This window comes from Glycine max, chromosome 10, assembly GCF_000004515.6.
Source record: "Glycine max cultivar Williams 82 chromosome 10, Glycine_max_v4.0, whole genome shotgun sequence".
NCBI classification, from domain to species: Eukaryota; Viridiplantae; Streptophyta; class Magnoliopsida; order Fabales; family Fabaceae; genus Glycine; species Glycine max.
Genome location: NC_038246.2, coordinates 46281834 through 46304812, shown reverse-complemented (window position 1 = coordinate 46304812; position 22979 = coordinate 46281834). Strand labels below are relative to the sequence as shown.

At 32.6% G+C, this 22979-nt stretch overlaps 3 protein-coding genes across 7 annotated transcripts; 1 reads left to right on the top strand and 2 right to left on the bottom strand.

The window, feature by feature from the left end:
* Positions 1-497: 497 nt before the first annotated feature.
* On the bottom strand, positions 498-8432 carry LOC100782929 (mitogen-activated protein kinase kinase kinase YODA). Of its 2 annotated transcripts, XM_006589469.4 has the most exons (13): positions 8143-8432; positions 7853-8020; positions 6418-7184; positions 5612-6316; positions 5408-5495; positions 5202-5264; positions 4763-4923; positions 4583-4658; positions 4072-4131; positions 3873-3980; positions 3456-3695; positions 1795-1886; positions 498-1689 (listed from the first exon to the last, which is right to left on the bottom strand). In XM_006589469.4, the coding sequence occupies exons 3-13, from the start codon at positions 6969-6971 to the stop codon at positions 1173-1175; spliced, it is 2664 nt and encodes an 887-aa protein (XP_006589532.1). In that variant the 5' UTR covers positions 6972-7184; positions 7853-8020; positions 8143-8432; the 3' UTR covers positions 498-1172. The 2 variants fall into 2 exon arrangements, with proteins under 2 accessions (XP_006589532.1, XP_003536457.1); XM_003536409.5 differs by lacking the exon at positions 7853-8020.
* Positions 8433-10310: 1878 nt separating this feature from the next.
* On the top strand, positions 10311-12869 carry LOC100782389 (U3 small nucleolar ribonucleoprotein protein IMP3). Its single transcript, XM_003536408.5, has 5 exons — positions 10311-10467; positions 10871-11013; positions 11100-11207; positions 11981-12055; positions 12451-12869. Exons 2-5 carry the CDS (start codon positions 10880-10882, stop codon positions 12680-12682), a joined length of 549 nt encoding a protein of 182 aa, XP_003536456.1. The 5' UTR covers positions 10311-10467; positions 10871-10879; the 3' UTR covers positions 12683-12869.
* Positions 12870-14612: 1743 nt separating this feature from the next.
* LOC100781849 (silicon efflux transporter LSI2) lies at positions 14613-22347 on the bottom strand. 4 transcript variants are annotated; one of them, XM_006589467.3, is made up of 4 exons: positions 22212-22347; positions 16888-18144; positions 16597-16786; positions 14613-15109 (listed from the first exon to the last, which is right to left on the bottom strand). In XM_006589467.3, exons 2-4 carry the CDS (start codon positions 18037-18039, stop codon positions 14847-14849), a joined length of 1605 nt encoding a protein of 534 aa, XP_006589530.1. In that variant the 5' UTR covers positions 18040-18144; positions 22212-22347; the 3' UTR covers positions 14613-14846. The 4 variants fall into 4 exon arrangements, with proteins under 4 accessions (XP_006589530.1, XP_003536455.1, XP_006589531.1 ...); XM_003536407.5 differs by lacking the exon at positions 22212-22347 and adding an exon at positions 18343-18576; XM_006589468.4 differs by lacking the exon at positions 22212-22347 and adding an exon at positions 18270-18560.
* Positions 22348-22979: the final 632 nt, after the last annotated feature.

Sequence of the window (22979 nt, the reverse complement as noted above, 5' to 3'; positions counted from 1 at the left end):
TCCATTTCCCTCCCCCTAAATACACCTAGTGTCTCATTCTTCATTGTAAACACTTACTAAAAATGAAAATAAAGAGAACATTACGTGCATATTTCCTCCCTTACTCACGCACTGCACTTCATACTTGGTACATTTAACTTTCAGTTATTCACCCTTTATTTTTAGAGGATCTCTTTTAAGCATTAATATTCACACCGATTATCAATTAAAGACTAAATTAAAATTATGTAATTTTTTACTATTCCAAATTTGGAAAAGATTTAATAAAACTTTCTTTTCTTACCTGAGTTCAAATTAAGTACCCATCTTGTTCAATGCTATTAAATACATGTAACCTTGATGGCTTAATATATATTATATTTTTTTTATAAGCACTTCAACTATAATGTTAAGAATGTAATCAAAAGGGGATAGTGATGGCCAGTAATATATATTCAGTGGAGCTTTAAAAGCATCCAATTTTTCTCATCCAAGCATGTTTGTTCCAAAGCCATGTATAATCTAATGAGGATCATAAGATCAGATTTCTTCCATTTTACTGTTGAATAATAATGTACAGAACAGACCCAGTAGTAGAGTATACACTGACAACAATACATCAGAGCCCAAAAACCATGCATGGACTCTCTACAAAACCTTGACTTCCCCATTCGTAAATGCAGAATCACAAAACAGTTTCCCATCTACTGTACAGCAATGTCTAACCTCCCAAAAAAGAAAAATATGCAAGTTAAGTTTTGTATCAATTTAGCCCTTTCTCTGGCATCTATATGGTGTTCTGATTCCAGAAGATGCATTTGCCATTGCACGAACTGTCATTTCTAGTATCTTAAGTGCAGGAGAGAAACCCCTCATGCGTTGATGCTTTAAATATGTTACATACAACAAGTTCCTCTTTTCGAACAAGTGAGCATTTGTTAGTTGATTGCTTGATATGAACAAATTGTCAGAAAGTTTAATGCTGAGACATTAATGAACTCCATAAGCCCGAGCAGAAGCCATGCAAAATGCACTTTTGTGCCCCATGTAGCCTATTCTCAGATGCAAATTTATTTACATCGATTCTCTTGTGCTTTGGCTCCTTATTGTATAGTTATATTCTTGCAAATAGAACAATGAACAGATCTGCATAACCAAAGGTACTATGAGAAACTTAAGGAAAAATCTTGATGTCATAAACCGTTTGGCCGGCTAAGCAAAGACGAGTTGGGACTGAGATCAATGGATGGGTTAATCTTAACATGTTCCCTCAGCAGCTGCCGGCCAACACGATCTGCCAAGACTGACTGAAAATCATATGGCTCTGCATGAGGATGCCTTGCAAACTGATTAACCAAAACATCATTTTCACTGGAAACCAATTCTGGTTGAATGTGAGATCCTATTTGCATTCCTCGAAAAATGTCAACACTCGAGTCGTGATGAGAATGGCCATTAATGTAGACACCATTTGAGGACTTGGGAATGCTTCCAAAACCCTCTTGAAAGTAAATTGGCTGTTTAGAGTGATTACCAAATGGAATGGCACCACTGCCACCAGCAAGAGGGGTGGACGCCCCAGAAGCAGTCCGAGGGCTAGATATAGGAGGAGACATTTTCCCATTCCTGTGCTGTGGTGATCTTGACCTCAAAAGTGGGCTTCCAATGGGAGAAACAGGGCAAGATATATTCCTTGGAATATGGATTTCACTGGAGATTAATAACATAATTTCAGATTACCATTGACTAAGTCAGCAGTCTTGCATGCATGTTTGGGGTGTGTGTGTGTGTGCGTGAGAAAGAGAGATGAGAGACCTTTCACGAGGATTAGTTTTCAAAAATCTAGAAGAATGAATAGAAAGTCTATCTGAATCCAAGCTAGAAAGATTCTTTCCTTGTCCAGCGGCCTGAAAATTTATCAAAGATGCATGATAGTATTATAATAACAAGAGGATACAGAAGGAGAAATAAAATGAGAAGCAACTATAAATAGTTCCATTTGACAGCTAGTTCATGAAAAGACTTAAACCAGATACACTGTAGAGCCTGCATCGATATAGAGATGTAGATGCTAAACAAAATTTATGTTACTATTAAAATAATCATTACCACAATTCTTAAGATTACAACAGTCCCTTTAACTGAACTCCATCCATGTACTCAGTCTTTAACATACAATTTTATACGTACCAGAAATACAGCAGTTCAATATAACAGTGATTTTAATAGAGATAGTAGAATGTGAGTATAAAGAGAGCTTTATTATTTGATAATGATTGAAGGTTACAGATAAGGAAATATATTCCTCAGATCTGACACAGGCCTAGCCCTTATAGAAGGTTGATACAACTTTCTATCCAATCTTAGCTAACAGCCAAAATCTCCCCCCCCCCCCATATCAGTCTCTCTCCCCTCCTTATATCTTCCAAGCAAAAGCGCTGGATTGCTCTCTTTCTATGACACGTCACCCCTTGCTAACAACCTTAGCCGCCAAAGACCTTTCTACCCTTCCTCCTAGTATAAACCAGAAAAGGTCTGACTCCATTCTGTGTTGAGTGAACCAATTGCTGATGTGGATATCCTTCATTCCCTTGGACTCTATCACAATTTTAGCCTGATCTGACAGAAAGGGAATTCAATTTATAAACCCTAGAACCTTTATTCTGTTCCAACTGTTGTTCAACTATCTCTTAACTCAAATTATGTCTCTAGCTACTGTCCCTGCCTTTCCCTTCTGCACCATTCATGCTGCCTCATGCAAGAATAATTTCCATAGCAACATACTGTTAGAAACCTCAGTGAGGCTTGAATCATTTAGTAACAGAAATAACAGTTAGTAACTGTTATGAATAGACAACCAGAGTTAGTCTGACAGCTGGACTGTCAATCAGTGGGTTAGATCCATAAATGAAAGGTGAAGAGAGTATAACTAAGAGAAAAGGGGCGAATGGGGGCAGGATCTTTGGTTTTGGGAATGGAATTGAGAGGGAGAGCCCAGGTCTCTCAAACACCAGGAGTATCTTAGATGCTGGTCAAGAGACAGGTTTCTGTCAATAAACATTCCATTTCTTTTCTATATTATGATCCAGTCCTATCACATACATGGAAAGGGGAGTGAGGATATAGATCCTGCAAATACCCCAATATGCTCGACTCCGAATAAAAAATTGTACGTGTATTGCCAAAAGCATGAATAGCCTATACAATATACACACCAAAAACATTTAAATCAATCACAAGGAACGTGAAAGCATGAAGAACAAAAATTTCACATCACAGTTTCATGAGGCAGAGCAGATGCTTCCTATTTTGTTCTATCATGTGTAGACGAACAAGGCAGTGGGATTTGATACATAAGCGTCATACATGCAATGAAAGACAAACAAGCTACCCTCCAATGCTAATGTGGACATTCTACACAAATAAAATTGAGTTTTAAACAATTTATGTTAGGATTTAGAAAATATTTTACATACCAGAGCTTTTGCTCCCTGTATGATCCCAGAAACAGGGTCCAACACTTCAGGAGCCAGAATAGGTCTTTCCAAAGGTGCAGCATTTTTTACAAAAGGGTGGTCCAACAATTCACAGGCTGAAGGGCGATCATACGGGTTACGCTGAAGACATTTCCTAACAAAATCTTTTCCTTCATTTGAGAGATGATCAGGGATTGTTGGGAGTTCCTTGCTATTACCAATCTTGAACATGGCAGCAACCTGTTATAATAGCACGCAGATACATCAACCCATAAGAAGAAATAAATTACAAGGGTGTCATGTTTATAATAAAATTATCATCAGCACTTTGTACGTATAAAATACTTCAAATACATATCAAAGAAAAGGATAAAAGAAATTAATTTAAGCTCTGATATATTGACATAAGTTACTAACCGCTTCATACTGAAACCAAGGAGGTTTGGTAGTAGCCATTTCCAAAACCGTGCATCCAAGACTCCATATATCCACTGCAAGGTTGCATCCATTAGAGTTCTTTATAACCTGAATCATCAGAAAGCAATGATACTGAATCACAGATCTAAGATGCAATCAAAATATATATAAAAAAAAGGTTTAAAGAAAATATTAGAACCTCAGGAGCCATCCAGTAAGGGGTTCCCTTGAATGACAATAGACACGATTGCCCTGTTATCTGCAAATTATGTAGGGTATAAGTAGGGCAAACAGGACAAATTATGCAACCTTTGGATTAATTAAATCATTTAGAATTAGAAAATCAATAAACCAGATGCAATCTCAAAATTACTTCAATAGAAACAGAAGAATCCAATGCTTTTGTTGATGGTGTCTGTCTTTGAAGTTGGAGTTACATGTGTTAACTAGTAGAAGCAGGGACTTAAAAGTTCTTTACAATATGGAATGTGGTCTACAAGGAAATCATACCATCATTGTTAATGATTGTACTCAAATCTAGCCTAAAAACTAGGTTATTTCTATAATTTATTCAGAAATCAATGTGTTTATTTCTGGAGTCCAACAGACTCATAATTTCACTAGGCATCCCAATCCAATGTTCATATCTAACTCATTTAGCCTAAATGCAGATATAATGGACACTGGATAGTTATTATCTCTAAGCTTACATGTTTTGCCATGCCAAAGTCTGCCAACTTGACCCGACCAGTTGGATCTACCAGTATATTTGCTCCTTTGATATCCCTTCACAAATAAAAGGTATTTCAGAGATAGACATCACTACATCAGAACTTAGCAATAAATTAAAGTTTTAAACATTGAAATCATGAATAGATGACTTAGTTTACCTATGGAGAGTATTTTTAGCATGCAAATAAGCAAGCCCTGACAAAATCTGTTGAGTATAACTACGAATAACTAGTTCACCAAATTGCCCATATTCTTGAAGAAGTTTATGTATGGAGCCTCCAGATACATATTCAAGGTATATGTAAAGCTTGTCATCAACCTGTTCAAGGGGCGATTCAGAAGCCTCTATAAGGAACCACAAAAACAAATACTGTCGAGAAATTCCCACTTCTATGTTATCAGATAAACCACCAGAAACAAATATTCTGTAACTAGAATCCTAGAATATGATGCATACACCAGAAATGACAGTCTAAACTCCAGAACATAGCTCACAATAACTCATCGTCACGCACAGGAGGGAAAACATCAGAATCTGAATGCTAACATGTATTGTCAGTATGGTTTTGTAAACAGGAAGTGGAGGAGAGAACTTACTGTTTCAGAACCATAATACTGGACGATATTTGGATGCTGTAAACGGCTTAATAAATGAATTTCCTGCCAGCAATTTTGTAGTTAGATTTTCAAAGTAATGTCAGATTTAAATCTAAATCAGAACCAGAAAATTATAATATTGCACCTAAAGAAAATGAATTCTTTATCTGCATGAAATTTACTAGATTAGAAAGGAATCAATTTACCTGCATAAATTGCTTAGCACTTTCCATAGACTTGGGATCATCTGAAAACAGGGTAACCTCCTTCACTGCACACATTTCGCCACTTTCACTAAAAGAGACAAACATTTTAAACAAAGCAATTCTAATTAAGATCCATATATAGAAATGATAAATTAAAAGAAGGAATAAATGTGAAATTAAGAACATTTTAACTAAAATACATACCTATTGAAACCAAGATAGACATGTCCAAATGAGCCGCTGCCAAGCAGCTTCCCTTTCTTCCAACGTGAGCCAGAGCTTGGATTATCTGCTCTAGCTGGACTTCTTGGCATAGATGGAGATGTTGCTGCAGAATTTGAATGAGAGAACGGTGAGGAATTAGAAACTGACAAAGGAGGAAGAGGCAAACGATGAGTCTGTGATTCTGTGGGTGTTCCCCCGGCTTTGGGATGAATAGGTGTGACTGCTCCACTCTGAATTCTAGAGCTTGGACCAGGGCTAGTCATTCTGGGACTAGGTACTGGAGAATACTCAGGGCTACCCCTGCTTGGTTGCCAAAGTAACGGTCCTGACATGTCCCCTCCCATTGAATTATACCCAGAATTGTGACCTGAACCTGGACTAGAGCAATGCCCAGACCCAACAAAATTGACCTCTGGATATGGCTTTCCAGCCAAAAAAGCAGAATTCAACACCTGATCTGTGCCAAATGCTCTCAATGGACTTCTTGATGGACTTGACAAGGAACTATCAGGAGTACTATAGAAGGCACCATGAGGAGGAACCTGAAGATTTGGAACATGGTTGCGTAAAGGCCTATGTTTTGGTGAAGTAGAAGACATATGATTACTTAGAATATTTCCTGGTTTCTTTACTCCTGTTGAATTCAGTAGGGAAACAGTAGGTGGTTGATCCTTGAGCATCGAGCTTCAGAAAGAAGGCAACTTTTGAGTAAAGGAAATATATATTTCTAATTTCTAATACATTCAATCACAATCTGGTAGCACATTATAGTTTGAGGAAGCTACCTGGAAGGACTGCCAGCAGCAGTTCTAGTCCCAGTCTCACAGTCAGTTGCTAGAGGACTACGATTGTGTGAGTCTGCCGGCTCATCACTGTCAGCAGAGCAATCACTAAAGACTGAAGGAGTGACCATATCTCCATCCAAATCTGCAGGGTTCGGCCTACAACGTATGCATCCAGGTGTTGGAAGTGGAAGAAACAATGATGGCTTGGAGACTTTTTCCAATCTTGATTTTGATGATATGCTAATTTCGGAATCTACTCGGCCTACACTTGAAGGGTGCAGACCAGGAAGTGGAAGTGGCTGAGCATGAGGCCTATCAATAAAACTTTGACACCTTGCCACTTTGGAAGGTGAAGGCGATCTTGATCCAGATGGAGAATGATCCCCCTTCTCTGAAATTGTGTCATTGCAATGCCTACGAGATCCTCCAGATCTAATGTTTACTTTACCTTCAGATGAAATTCTGAGTTTTCGGTGCAGTGTGTCAAAAAAACTTTCCTTATTTGCTTTCTTCTTGGTTTTTTTTGATGATGATTTCCCCCACCATGTAAGCATATTTGTATTTTATAAATTAAGATGTGGCAAGCAAGTTTCTTAAAAGGATCCCAGTAATAGTTCCAAAAATCTATCATTTCACATCAGTAGACAGAATTACAAAAGCCATGACGCAGCCATTAACCTTTAAAAGTGGGAGAATCACAAATTGCAAAAGCAATAACTTCAGAATTAGAGACAGGAGTCAGTTATTGAACTATTATTGCAAAAAACCTGCAGGAGAGAAAAACAAGTACTTCCAATCAGTAAAATATGCATATACTTTTTAAGTCATAATAAATGTATATATTGTATCCAAATTCTTCAATACATGCATACATATCAATTCTCAATCAGTAAGTCTATCACAAGACAGTTAAAAATGATAGAAGAAGCTAACAATTCATGATTCTTAGTTTATACAACAGCTACTAACTTACAAGAAACCCAAGCACCTGATCTGACATGACAAAGTATAAACTAAGAATTAAAAATTAAACAACTCCTTTCCATCAGCTAATACTTGGTACCCAGTTTCCAAACTCAAATCCCAATAAAGATTATAAGCCATGTAGTTAAAAGACCAACCCCAAACTACTGGAAATAAATAAATTAATACAACATGACATCGTTAGTCATTACTTATAAATGTCTTGTATGTAAATGTATATTATAAAACTTGCAAGGCTTGAATAACTTTAGAGGCAGGATCATTCGATGCTTTTCATCAGCTCAAATATCCTTATTTTCCAACTTCAGAGCAAAATTCATATATTATAACTCACAAGTCTAACCAAAAGAACGGGGAATCAAGGATAAAATTAAATGGAATTATTTTGACCATCAAAATTTGTACCAAGATAGTCAAAACAACTGACACCAAGCTCTCAATCAAAACTAACCTATCCATGATGATAACTTTTTTTGTGTGTCTCCATACCCAGATTCCCCCACATACCCAGAGAGAAAAAAAGAACAAAAACTCAAACTTTCACATTCCCTCTCTCTAATTCCACCATAATTTCCAGGATCCCAAGATGCACTATCAATCCATTGTTAAAAACAAGCACCTGAAAACAAAGATCCACTAGCAAATGATTGAGCAAAGGAAACAGTAAATCAACCAACTTGTTGATCATCGAGTGAAATCAGCAAAAGGGTACCCTAAAATGGCGAAAAGGCGGAGACTTACTTCAATTAATCAGCTCTGAATTTGAAGTGAACTCACTGCGCAATTTTCAGCTCAAATCTGAGTGAGGAAATTCCCTGAAGCGTTCGGAGCTCGGCGCGAGAGAGAGAGAACCCCAAAGGACTCCGTGACTCAAAATGCAACAAACAGAGAAGGATTTTGAAGTGATTTGTGGTGAAAATATTCGCAATTAAAAGTAAGTGAAAGAGATCGCGTAGAGAAGGAGAGAGAGAAAGAGAGGGTGAAAGAAGGGGTCTCCGTCTCAATCAGTGTTCACAACTGATGATTACTTAGATTCTTCATAATAATAATTACAAATAATTAGTAGTTGCTATAATTAATAAATATTAATTGCCAATTACACACGCCTTTTAAAAAAGTAGTAATTAGTTTTAACAATTTTAATTTGTTCCTTTTTGAAAAAATATCATTTGAGAAAAAGAGAAGTACTGCGTTGACAGAAACTAATAACACAAGTTTAATTGTAATTTGAATTATCTTATTATTAATGAAAATTAAATGTCAACATGGATTGATACATATAGATAAAGATCCAATATAATGTCAATGAGAATTGCCTACCAAACATAGAAATTAACGTTAAAAATTTAAATTTATATCTAAAGTCACTTTGTTTGGAGACAACCTTTCTTAAAAAGATTTGTTTGAAAATTAATTAAATAATTAGATAAAATTACTTATGATTTAAATAATTACGTAGTAATTAACAACTCGCAACATGTCACCGGTAACATGTTATTGGAATTTAATTATTTTTTTATATTTTAATTTTGCAATTTAACATATTAACTAACATGATACTACTATTCGACTGCATTACTAGATATTGGATACCAAAATAACTAATAGATTAAAATTGCATAATTAAAATAATAGAGATCAAATTTTATAAATAAATAAAAATGAAAGAATCAAACTTGAATTGCAATGATAATAAAAGACTTACGTGAAATTATATCTACAAATATATGAAAAAGTGGTATTCTTAGTTTTTTTTTATACAAAAAATACTAATTCTTTTATGATAATTTATTTTGGCTGGGTCTAATGAAAATAAAATACAATGAATTTGGTTGGTTAATTGTTTTTGAGAGGAATCAAATTATGGAATGTAGTGAAGGAATGTGGCACAACACCTTACACGTTCAAACATCGGGCATCCAGGTAAATAGGGGATAGTTGGCACGTTGCTAATATTTTAAACCAAAATTTTGATGCTTTTATGATTTGAGTTGCCACCAGTATATATAAAATTAAAAAGTTTCGGCTTAAAAGAGAAGGGTGATAGTGATACCATTATTAGAATAATCTTTAAACGTAAGACTTAACCCATGTGTTAGTAAAAAAAAATGACAAATGATAAATAATTAAGCTTCTTAGATATATTGATCAGTATTTAAATCATAATTATAATAATGTATATAAAAAATTATTTAAAAAAATAAAATTCACTTTAATAATTTTTTAACTTAAAAGATAATGTTTGATTATCGATTGAAAAGATACTTTAGTACGCACCAAAATAGACTGCAATAAATACGCAATCAAAACTTCGAAATAATTTTATATTTGAGCAGCTCAAGTGTTATATTTGGTTTGAATTAAGTAAAATAAAAGAGAAATTAATAGAACGGATAAAATTATAAGAGAAATATAAATGAAAAGAAAAGGAACGGAAAAGATAAGAGTGTAATATAGTAAAAAAAAAAATTGTTGTTTAAGTGGACAAAAATAAAAATAACAAAAAAGTAGTAAAACAAATTCTCTACTTATTTAGTTGAAAAGAAAAAAAAATGTTAAAAAAGTTAATAAATTTAGCCCCAAAAGGTTTAATTTTAAATTTTATAGCATTAACTGTGTATTATTTTTTATTTCATAAAAATTATTTTTAAGAAACTGAAATAAAAGAAAATTAAAAAAATCCCCCCTCCCACTTTCATGTCAATTTGGGGATACATATTTGGAGATACAATTTGTTAAAAAAAAAAAAGAATATTATATATTATAAATTTTAATATAATTTTTCCTTAAAAATATAGTTTTACTAAAATAACATAAGATAAAAATAATCAAATATTAGTATTGATATTGGGATGTAAGATAATTATTGTTCAAGAAATTGTGTTCGATTAAATGATGGATGGAGAGATATTGTGTTATTTAAAGAAGGAAAAAAATGCGCTAAACACATTAATTCCTTCGTGGCTGCTCTTTGGCGCTGTCGCCGTTCTTAGCCCTAGTCTCTCTGTCTCTCGTCGCCTCTCTGCAAGTTAGCTGGGACAAGCCACCAAGGAAAACATTTTACTGGTATTTTTTTTTTTTTTACCATTTTCCCCCCGTTTTTTCAATGTCTCCTTGCTTCGCTGAATCGCTTCTTCTGCTTCTTCTTCTTCTTCCGTTTTTTTTTTCCCTTTGAAGAAACTTTTCGTTCAGTTTTATATGATGCACCGATACAATACCTAAGTTGCCTTTCATCTTTTGTCATTCTCTTTTGGGCAATTCATAAACTTTGTTCAATGCCCCTCCCTGTTCCGAGCCCTTCTTTTTGTGTACTTTGCTGCACAGTAACAAAAGGGATCACATTGCATGTCAAAAGTTTTGAACTTGATTGAGCAATTTATTTATGGTGCTTCTGATAGATGGACTCAACAGTTATTCTTCTTCTACCTTTAATAAACTGATTATTTGGTTGTGTGTATTTGAATGACAGTGAAGAACAATGAGGAAGCTTAAGTTTCATGAAAAGAAGCTTTTGAAGAAGGTTAATTTTTTGGAATGGAAGAGGGAAGGGGGTCACAGAGAGAACCTCATTATGCAACGCTACCATGTTACTGGACGGGACGATTACAAAAAGTATTATTTATATCTTCTCATGCTATGCAATTTCCTGTGTTTTAGATTATATTTTTTTGACTATGGGATGGTGGAAATGTGAATAGATATTCAGGTTTATGCCATATGGTTCAGAAGTTAGTAAACATATTGAAACAGATGGACCCAAAGGATCCCTTTCGGGTTGATATGACTGATAAGCTTTTGGAGAAACTGTAAGTTCATTTTTATTCACTCCCTTATCATGTGAACTTTTAAACATTTTATTGAGCCCATTTAGACATATAGTTCTATTGCGGTGCAAAGTTTAAATATATGCCTTGAGAAATTATGTTAATTCATAATTAGTAATGAATATCCTCTTTTGTAATTATACTAGCTCTTATATTTTCATATTTACATTTTCTATTATGCCTTTGAAACAATTTATACTTCAATGTTGTTCTGAGACTCCTCAAATCTATTTGTGTTTCAGCCATTTCATTTGAACTGGATTGGTGTAGTTGATGTGGAATTGTTTACCTGAACTCAAATATAAACAAAGTAGCAATTTTATATATAAGTTGTTGGATGGATTTTGTTAACCATTTATGTTATAAGTAGAAAATACACATGATCAAACAAAATATGATAGAACATCAATTGATAAATTAGTCAAATAGAATACTGAACACAGTATATCAGTTTCCATCTAAATATAATAAAAATTGGTGCACTAATTGTAATGACCCTCTGGTGCTTTTGGTTTTCGCTTGATGATCATAGGTTTGCTATGTAAATTTCAAGTTGGTATAAAATACTTGAATGGATGTAACTCCATTTTGAGAAGTATAAGTTAGCCTTACAGCCTCAAATAGAAAGATTGTATTGATTCAGGGATCACTTTTTATTTCTTCTTGGTATTAGCCTGAAACAGAGAGGAGAAAAATAAATGATATGAATTGCTAGTATTATTTTAACACATCTTTTTCTTGTTTTTGGGTGACAGCTACAACATGGGTGTGATTCCAACCAGGCAAAGCATCACACTCTGCGAACGCTTAACTGTGTCATCCTTCTGTAGGTAAAAATAACATTTGCTGTGATTATTATTTTAAATTAAAAGTGAGTAATTAATTTTATTTGTTTGCGCTTTGCTCTGCTCATTAGAGCATCCAAATGAATATATATATATATATATATATATATATATATATATATATATATATATATCAAGAGAAAGAGAAAACAAATGATCTACTTTCAAATGTAGTTTAATAAATAATTTTAACTTGATGACCCCAGATATATGATCAGTTACATGATAATCTAGGAAAGTTACTGGGTTGATTATAACTTTCTTCTAATGATACTAAATTTTCTTAGTACAATTGTAGCCAAAAAAATATATTAGTACAACGTCCTTGCATTATATTGCCCTGTTTGTTCCTAAAATTAATGATTTTCTCCATCATGCAGGCGTAGGCTCTCAACTGTTTTGGTGCGACTAAAATTTGCTGAGCACTTGAAAGAAGCTGTCACGTACATTGAACAAGGGCATATACGAGTTGGTCCAGAGACAGTTACAGACCCAGCTTTCCTTGTAACTAGAAACATGGAAGACTTCGTTACATGGGTGGATTCATCCAAAATAAAGAGAAAGGTGCTTCAGTACAATGACAAATTGGATGACTATGATTTAATGAATTAAGTGGAAAGCTAAATGTCAGCTTATTGTGGTTTACTATATATGAATCATGGACGAGTTTGTTTCCTTAGGCGTGTAGTTTAGACAGGCTTGGGTTATTTTTAATTTTAAATTCATACCAGATGAAGGTGATATGATGTAATGAACCTGGAAATTACTGAATCATGATAGTGATGTTAAATGTTTAAAATGTATTCTTCATTTCTCCAATCAATTGTTTAGGGATCACAGCTGCCCCAGCTTGGATTTTAAGTGAATGATGATCCATTGTGGTTGATTGGCGATGGGACAGTAACAAGGTTTTTAAAGGGTAGCCTGTCTTTGCATGGATCTGCCTTTTTGGTCTTGCTACAGCATAATAATAGTTTAATTATTATTTAGATTGTCACATTTTTTTTCTGATAGGCTACATTGTCACTCGGTGATTCAGTTCAAGTTTATATTCTGCATCTTTTGCCTGTTCCTTCCATTGCTCAAATTGCAGATACACTAACCAAACCTATAGGCTATAGGAATGCCAAACATATACATTCCAACTCGACAGAAGTGTCACAAAACACAGATGTCCGATTCTAAATTCAGTTGATGCATTTAGTTAACTAGTTGATGCGTCTAAATTGGATACAACTAATTAGTTTAGTTTCCTTTGATCAGTTTCTGTTACAAGTTATGATTTAAAATGTATATATAGGTAAAAGTTGTTACACATGTATAAAAGTTGTGCACACAATAGGAGTGATAGAATCAATGTTTGGAAATGACTTGGGGATGCAGTATACCACGTCTAACAGGGCTTTAATTTCAAAAGAAAAGAAAAAAAAAAGAACAGGGCTTTGGATACTTCAGCCAAGATGTGAAAAATCACATCAAATGTTAGGAGTGTTTCCTAGTTGGAATGATCAGATTTGCCTAAATTTGTTATTCACTTTGATCAATTTTTTTTTTTTTGGATTAGGTTGGATTTGTGTAATTTTCTTACACATTCAATCCAATCGGATTATAAACATGTTGGGTCATATTAGGTTAATTAGATCTTTGTTTAAAAATTAACTTTTATTTTGTGAAAATTAAACTTTTTTAAAATAATAATTTATTTTAATCTAAAACTTTGCAAGTATATAATGATTAAATTCATTTAAAAGAAATTAAATTGTGACAATATTTGATTAAAGAATTAACAATTTCAACGCTAACATGATATTTTTATTTTATATGAAAATAAATTATTATATTAACATAAAAAACATAAACAAAATTAAGATAAAGATATAAACAACTTAAAAGGTAAAAAAATAATAAATAGTTTTTAATTTAATAAATTATGTGAGTTAAAAGTTAATTTGTTTTGTATTTAAAAATTAATTTATATATAATAATAAATTTGGATTGAGTTTAAAAAAATTCATTATTCAATCTATATATCTATATATGATAGGATCTTAATTAGGTTGAATAGAGTTGAACATGAGTAGTTAAAATATTAAACTTAATATAATTTAATTAAATTGAATCTAGTTGAATCACAAGTTGATTTGGATCCATGAACACCGAACACCACTATCAAATGTGGCTTTGGAAGAGTCTTCATGGCTTAATTTTGCGTGTTTCTATATCCTGTCTTCAGCCGCCCACCTCCTTGTTAAAAGTATCGCAGAATCATAGAATCACTTTTATCAATCATGGTTCATACTTTCGTTGTAATAAATAAATTTTGAGCTCCTTTTGTTAGCAACATTCATTTTCTCAATTAATGATATCTAATTAGACAAGTAAAGTGGACACAAGATTTTAAGTTACTATAAAATCAGAAAAACCATCCACAATTTGCCTTGTCAATTTTGCTTAGCTTAAAAATGTTTCTGAGAAAAATATCAAGAAACAAAAAAACTCGGAAAAATAATAATAAAAAAAAGGAACAAGTAAAATTCAATTATTTAACACTAGAAATTTGCCTTTCCTTTCCCTTTTTACTGAATTTCAAAGCATCACTTGGCAACTAGCTGCAGATATTTTATTTTACACAAACTATCAATAACAAAGAACATCAACATTCATTTTCTTAATAGTGTATCCATAAGTTGAAACATATTGACATGAACACTGGTTTTTCATTCTTTCATGTTGTTCAAATATCTTCAACAAGACCCCTTTTCAGCCAAATGCCATATCATCTTATGAATGTCAAACCAATAGCAGTGACTATGATTGTGGAAGGAAGGCCAAATTTCAGGTGACTCCAGAAGGTTAATGTGTATGGTAGGTTTGGCGCACGGATCGCCTGTTCACACACTATCAAGTTAGCAGCTGATCCCAACAATGAGAGATTCCCTGATATGGTGCTGGCCCAAGCCAATATCAGCCATGCCTTCTTCTCATCTGCTTTGGAAATTGCAGCAGCTGAGGCTGCTACCCTTCCTCCAAGCAAGAGAACTAGATAACAACATACATGCAAGATAATTTTAGTCAATACTCAACAGTTATGTATCATAAGATCCAAATTCTTTCATAATGATGGATAGAATAGTGCAGATGTATCTTGAGCTTATGATAATATCAAGCCAAAAAGAAAATGACAGGAAACAAACGAAAGTAAAATCTCTACTATTGTCTATTTGTGTTTGACTAAGTATCTCACATAGTAGGTGAAGGTGTACTGTGATTTGAAGACAAATTGATGCATACATAACTTAAATACTTGGTCTCATGATAAGTCAGAAAAAAAGAAAAAGAAAAAAAACGTCTCTTAATACAAACAATTAAAATCCCATCAAATAAATAATAGATATTCATCAAAATAGAAAACTAAATTCCAAAATTATTTGGTTTCAGGAAATTGCCACTTTTAAAGATAATTACAATTTCTTGATTACGGGGAATAATATGATTTGGTTAAATTTCATTAAGAATCATTCAGATTTAACTTACATATCTTCTATAGATATATTCATTCATTTTTCAAAGATGTAAAGTGCAAAATGATCAATTTAGAAAAAATTAATGTGTATCTTATTATGTTGTACGCTTTTACAATATAAATCCTATTATTCAATGACAATAGAATGAATATGCAGTAAGTGACAACTTAAGGAAATATGTGTTCTGAACATTATGAAGCCACTGCATAGACAACATGCAGTATAAAAATTCAATGGCAATTCTAAATGCTCACTTTCAAGAAAATGACAATCAAGGTTGTCCACACAACCACAATAATAGTCTTATCCTACTAGGAGAGGTCAATTGCATGAATCACACAATATTTTTAAGTTTGGTTAAAAATCAAATTCTCAGATATTATTCACTATGAAATCCTTTTAATAATTTCTTCCATGTCCTTCTTTGTCTCTCTCTCTACCCCTTTTCAAAGGGTTAAAGACTATGCAGATTGCAGTCTACTCTCCTTACCAGTGCCCCTCGTGGTTTTCTTTTCAAATGTCTGAACCACTTAAACTGATTTTCTCACCTCTTTTCCTCAACAAGTCATGTACCAATATTTCCTTGTATACAATTGTTCACAAGATCACAACTGTACCATTCTATAAGAAAGCTAATTATGCTGCTCACTTAAGAGGAGCAAACAATTATGTCAAATTTGTGAAACATATCTTTCATTATCTTTTTTTTATTACTTTGAAGGTAAAAAACCTGAACTATTTCTTGTTTGTTATATCACAATAGTGACGTGTGAATTACTATTTGTCATTTTATACAATACTATTCTACTATTTCGTGCATTTCTTTGATTGCTTTGAAGTGTGCAATCAAGAACCTTTTAAGATTCAACTCTTGGCGAATATGAAGAGTACAGATTTTAGAATCAATTTAATAAATCCCCATGACATTGAAAGACCAACCTGCTTCAAACAGAAAACAAATGGTGAATTATTGTCAGTAGAATAGATCCACGGTCTACTTACCTGTTGGTACATTTGAAGCCAAATTTGATAGGACAAGTATGACAATTGCAAGTATTGCAATTCCACTAGCACGATCAACATGAGAATAGGGCTCCATTATGTCCCACAGAGCACTTGGAATTCCAGTTTTATTGAGGCCATCCACTGTAATAAACATTCCACAAAAGAATATCAAAAGTGAATACGAAACCTGTTACAAGGGAAGAAAAAAACTACTGAGAGGTTGTAAAATATTGAGCAGAAGCATAATTAGTATTTCAAGGAGAAGAAATAGAAAGAGAATATTTAGACCTTCTCTAAACATGGTGTAGCATCTTTGAAATCAAGAACTATGAGAGCAAGTGCAGCAGTAATTGCAGTCCATGACATATTTAAACCTAGAAGTAAAGCAACCAGCATTCCAACTGTGATGATGTAAACACAAGATTTCCACAGTACCCTTTTCCATTTTATGATAAAATTGGTTTTTCTTTCTGAAGGGGGAATAAGTGTATCTACTCCTGCTGACGAATTTGAAGGGCTAGTTTCCTCCTTTGCCATAGATGCCACACCATTTGTTCCATCCCTTGATACACTTGAGATTCTTGCAGTATCAAAAGTGTTGCTAGAAATCCCATTACTTTCACTTGCATTTGCAATTGACCGGTTTCTTAGAATCTGAACCTGAGGAGAGTTCTGAACAGTAATAGCATCAAGATGGGAACTCCATTCTTGAGAATTCAAGGATGAATAATGAGACATTGTGGCCGGAGAAAACCGATGGGAATCATACTCCTCTACCACATCTTCTGCACCTGCATCTTCTTCATCCTTATGAACAGATAACAACTTCCAAAACATTATTAGGAGAATTATAGCATTTGCTACAACTCCTGCCACCATAGCAGGAAGAATACCAATCAGAAAATTCCCAAATGATATCTTACTCTGAACAGCTATAACCAGGTTTTGAGGGTTGCCAATTGGAGTTGCTGAGGATCCAATATTAGCACTTGAAGCAAGGGCAAGTAGGAAGGGTGTTGGAGGGAGGTTATGCTGCCTTGCAATCTTCAATATGAATTCAGTTAAAACAACACAAGATGTGTCATTTGTGAAAAGAGCACTTGAGATAGCAGAGATAACACAAATCCTACAAAGCAAGTCCTTTGCACCTCTACTTTTCCAAGCCAGCAACTTCCCTATATACTTAAACATGTCTGCTCTTTCAAGATAAGTACTCACAACCATTGTCCCAAAAAGAAGACCAAGAATTGGAAGATCAATTGTGTCATAAGCTTCATCTGGAGTAATAACTTGGAATATGACCATAAGCATGGCACCAAGAAGGGACCCTGCAGTTCTCCCAATAGGTAGAAATGGAATAGCTGGGAAAACTGCTAGCACCCAAAAGATTGCAAATGCAATTAAACCAAACACCACTTTTGGAACAGAAGCCAGTGCCATTGTTGTGACTAAACAAAGCCAACAACTAGTTCCAACCAAAGACTAAAACTTCCACCTCTAGGCTATCAGCAACAATACAACAAGAATCCTCCCTGAGCAAAATTCCTGAAATGTGAAAATTCAACCTTTAAAGAATAGCAATTAAGCAAGTGGAGCACGTAAACAAAGACATAAACAATCGTGTCACCTTACCAATAGCACAAAATCAAGGTCAAAGTTGAGAAAGAAACCTGATTTGTAAGGTTTCAGATAAAACAACAAGAGTGGACAATTCAGCCACCCCTCCTTTAAGAAAAATCTTACCTATAAAAGCAAAAGTTTTCATGAACTGACGCTGAGGCCTAACTAAGACTAGTAAGCATCGACTTTTGCTGTGGCTAACAACTTGTTTCTCTTTTGTGTGTTTCTTTTTCTTATGACAGAATAATAGCTTGGTAGCTATTAGATAGGAATATTGGATTACGTTGAGGAATATCTTGGTGAGTCCTCGGGTTGAAACAAAATTGAAGCACTCTTCAGTCTTTTAAAGGCCCACGCACGTCAACTCATACTATATCACATCCACATGGTAAAATGTTACCATATATTCTATTATTATACTACTATTATATTACATGCACCATGGACGGTAAATCACAAAAGAGTTCATTCAAAATGTTCGTTTGTGTTTGTGTGGAAAGATAGTAGAAATGAATAGTAAAATAATGTGAGATAGATATTTTTATTTTATTTTAATTCAAAATATATTTTTAGTTTATTTTTTTAATTATTTTTTCTTTACCGGATCCAAAATGAAAGAGAGTGAAAAATAAGTAAAATAAAATTTATATTTTTACACTTTAATTTAAAATTTTTCATTTCTTTCCGCTCTATTTAACTGTACTGAAAAGCAGTTGCTACCTTCGCAAGCACAATAATTCGAAGAATCAATAAAATATTCTTTTGTTTTCTCTGGTCGGTCTTCAAACTACAATGATTGATATTTTAATAATCTTCAGCTTCAATAATTACTCTAGAAATATATATTACTTAGTACTGATTAGATGGACTGAAGCCAAACTTGTTATTACTTTGCTATAGACAAAAGAAACTTGTGTCGTTCGAAAAATTTAAGTTTTACATTTGGTTAAAAATAAATTAATTTTAAATATGATTATCTTAGGATGTGAGTTTAGATTTAATTTAACTATAAAAACAAGTTGAAAGGGTAAGAATTATCCCTTAATTATTTAATTTGACTTTATTTTTTACCGTAGGACATGATTTTCTTTTTCCAACATTTTGTTTAATTAGTGGACATTGTTTGTAGAGACAAATGGCGGTGATTTAAAGTGCTCTGCATGATGGGTTTGAGTTTAATGCTTAATTAGAATTTTCTATATATAAACTTAGAAGAGATAGACACCGTAGAAGATTGATGACGAAAATTGCTAGGAAAGTTTTCATTTGCACAGTGGGAAAAGATAGAATAAATGCTTCTAACTCAGTAACTCTAGACCATACAACATGTCGTTTTCACATCATGGCGTGAGAATTGAACTATCTGTGTTTTAAATTAATCAGAGCAGCGAAACAGAGTAGGTTTCATCTGTTTTCTGATCTGTCCTTCACCAAATATTGGATGCTTGGAGTTAATAAAGCAGAAACTTGATGGATAGAGCCACTGTCAACTAGAAGATAACATTTTTAATTGTTTCAATTGGACCTCTATTAACCATCATTTGATTCATAATGCAAATTCTATATTCAGGAAGATTTGCTCATTTGCAAAAACATTAGGCACATGAGATTCGATCTCATTCGTGCAAGTTCATGTCATTTACTAGTCACTTTAAAATATTTTAAAACAAGTTAATTTATAAATAATAGAAACAATGTTCAACTAAGCAATGTGGGAGATGTGTCTTTTGAAACACTCCTAAAAATTACAACACCTAGTTAGAGAATTGATTTAAAAATATTATTCAGGATAAAAGAGAGAAAAAAAAAGGAAGAAAACGCAAGAAATATAAAGGGAAAACAAGTTGAGGTACAAGTATCATACTATCATGTACAAGTCCTTTTAACTTTTATTTTATTTTAACAAATTGGACCACAAACTAATTATATGACTGTATGGGTTAAAGAGTTTTTTGCCTCTTGGCAGTCTTTTCTTGCTCGTGTTTTTCTTCGTTGTTAGATGATTGCTTCTACTTATTTCGTGATCGTGTGGATTTTTTCTTCTTCATCTTTTTCTTTGTTATTCTTCTTTTGTATCAAAAGAAAACAGGGTTGGTGTTCCTACGTAATTCATGAAACCATGTAAAATCTAAACTCCAGGCACTACGAAGAGGGAATGGTTGGTGCAGCTGATGAAGTAAATAAATCTCTAAAATATAAAGTATGTTTTTTTTCTTTTCAAAATCATTTTTTAGTACAAATTATTCATCGAGATTCATCAAAGAATATAATTAATCATCTTTATGAAATTTTTATTTTTTTAATTATATTTTTTATCCACTGTTCGAATTCTAAACTTTATTTACAAAAATCAAATTCAATACTAGCCAACCACGTGTTGGTGTGTAAAGTATGGTTTTAATATGTATGTTTTTTTTATTTTATTCATCACCTTAAAAAAATTCAACACTATTTATTGATGCGTGACTCTTGCTACTTTTGAATATAATTATTGATGCGATAAGATTAGATGTATGTCAATGTCACCATTAAGTGCCAATAGGAATTATTTAAAAAAAATAGTAAGATTTATAAGAAATAAAAATAGAAGACTAAAATCAAATTTAATTATAAGTAATAGAACAATGATAGATATATACCTCATTTTTAATGTGTATGAAGTAAAAAGAAGAAAGAAAAATGTAAAATGGAATAGATGATTTGATGTAATAAAAAAATAAAAAAGAATAAAATAAAAGTGAAAATTATTGTATGGGTACATATTATTACATAATACTTATTTCAAACATTAAATATATAACTAATCCATAAAATGGGTTAAATTTATAGTATGGATATAATGTTAAACCCCCAAAATACCTTAAAGCATTCATCTTAAAATAATTACTTTAAAAAAAAATTTAAGGCAATAATTGATTTCAAAATAATTACTTCAAAGTTAATTGTGTGACTTAAAAAATTTAAATATATTTAAATATTTTATAAATAAATATTGACAGAAATAAATAAATTAATTTTGAGGTGCAGATTCTAACTTCTACTCTAGTAATAATTAAATTATAAAATTAATTTTACATATTTATATTAAGGATGAAATATTATTTTAGAGACAGCTTTGAAGAAATAAGATCCGGGTGGGAAAGGGATAGCCTGTCGGGCGTGCACTGTTCCATTTGATCATTACAATATATTTTTTTTTATTAAATGTATGAATTTCTAAAGATTTTTTTAATATTGATTTATTAAAATTGTTATATATATGATAATATTATTAATTTTTATAATAACTACTTTAAAGGTTGTACTTAAAATAATTTTTAATTAGTTAATAATATATTTTTTACATAAAAATAAAAATAAACTATTTTTTCGTCTATTTCCAAAGATAGATAAATTAAAATAAAAAAAAAACTGTTTGAGATAAAATTGTCAGTGTTGAAGGTGGAGGCAAAAGGTGCATGAAGCTGAAGTATGGTGGAGACAAGGCCACTACGTGTTTAGATACCTGTTTGTAAAATTAATTTTGAATCAATGTGATTTTATAAAATTGATTTTAAATAAACATAAATGAGTTATAGCATAATTTTTATCTAGATAACAAATATTTAAAAATAGATAATCACATACTCAATGCAAAAAATTGATTTTAAATAAACATAATCATGTTTTCAATACACAACCAAACATCTAGGTCAATACAAAAAATCATGTTTGACCCATCACAGACTCAAATGTGGAGCTTCAAACATACGTCCTAATTAACACACATTACAGCGTTTATTGGTAGATCCATGAAGTGCGAAAGGGTGTGGTAGTGTTGACTGGTGGGTGCATCAAAACGATAAGATAAATTAAAATAAAAGAGAACCACTATAATGAAAATCTCCCACAAAAGATAAAATAATTTATCAATGCATTAGCAAGAAACATCATATTGTAATGCAATTGTATAGGCAAAATGTATGAAAGGAGAGAATTGGATTGGAGCTTACCTCAATCACCAGAGGCCACGCAAAACGAACCTTAATTATTTTTTTGGTTCCAAAACTCGGTGGCTTTCTTTCTCTCAAGTGATGTGAGTGTGTGAGTACTATAAGTAGAAGAAGGTGCCAAAGTTCAAAATTGTGATTTGTAATTGGCACTTCTGTTCTCACTGCATAGTACAATCAATAGTCAACAAAGCATTTTAATGCACCGTGTCGTGTAGCCTGCGAGTGAGATTCACAGTCACAGGATGAGATCAAAGTAGGGTTTGAGCAAGAAATGAGTTAAGATGAATTTAAATTTGTTTTTATCTAATTTGGAATTTTGTTCGATCAGATCATTTATTTGAAATTAAACTTGACCATAGGACAAAATAGGATCATTTATTTATATTTTCTTTTGAGTATGAGTGAGTAGTATAATTTTATATTTTAATTATTTTTATATAATTTTTAATTAATTTTTTTACTATTTTACTTATATTTAAAATTACACGTGCAAAACTTGCTAGTTGCCTAGTCTCGTTTTTAAGTCCTCATTAAAATTTGCTTATTTCCAATTTTTCATACATTTATGTTATCCATTAGAGTTAGTATAGCGGGGGAGTTGGATAATGTGCATCAGGTCTTTGATTCAATTTCATTGATGCCATTGTGAAAAAGAAAGAAAAAAAACATTCATTACCCAGTATGCGTGTGTCATGCTTTGAATTGGGCGAAATTTAATCTGAACCTTTTTGTTTTTCTGAATCATTTCATAAATGGTTTAAATGCAAT

Coding starts and splice junctions, on each gene's coding strand:
- LOC100782929 (XM_006589469.4), bottom strand. CDS start 6,971: ATGCTTACATGGTGGGGGAAATCATCATCAAAAAAAACCAAGAAGAAA. Junction 5,265..5,407: donor GTGCTAAGCAATTTATGCAG/GTAAATTGATTC, acceptor AATTGCTGGCAG/GAAATTCATTTATTAAGCCG. Junction 4,924..5,201: donor AGTATTATGGTTCTGAAACA/GTAAGTTCTCTC, acceptor CCCCTTGAACAG/GTTGATGACAAGCTTTACAT.
- LOC100782389 (XM_003536408.5), top strand. CDS start 10,880: ATGAGGAAGCTTAAGTTTCATGAAAAGAAGCTTTTGAAGAAGGTTAAT. Junction 11,014..11,099: donor GGACGGGACGATTACAAAAA/GTATTATTTATA, acceptor AAATGTGAATAG/ATATTCAGGTTTATGCCATA. Junction 12,056..12,450: donor ACTGTGTCATCCTTCTGTAG/GTAAAAATAACA, acceptor TCCATCATGCAG/GCGTAGGCTCTCAACTGTTT.
- LOC100781849 (XM_006589467.3), bottom strand. CDS start 18,039: ATGGCACTGGCTTCTGTTCCAAAAGTGGTGTTTGGTTTAATTGCATTT. Junction 16,787..16,887: donor CTACACCATGTTTAGAGAAG/GTCTAAATATTC, acceptor CCCTTGTAACAG/GTTTCGTATTCACTTTTGAT. Junction 15,110..16,596: donor GGCTTCAAATGTACCAACAG/GTAAGTAGACCG, acceptor GTTGTTATCTAG/TTCTCTTGCTTGGAGGAAGG.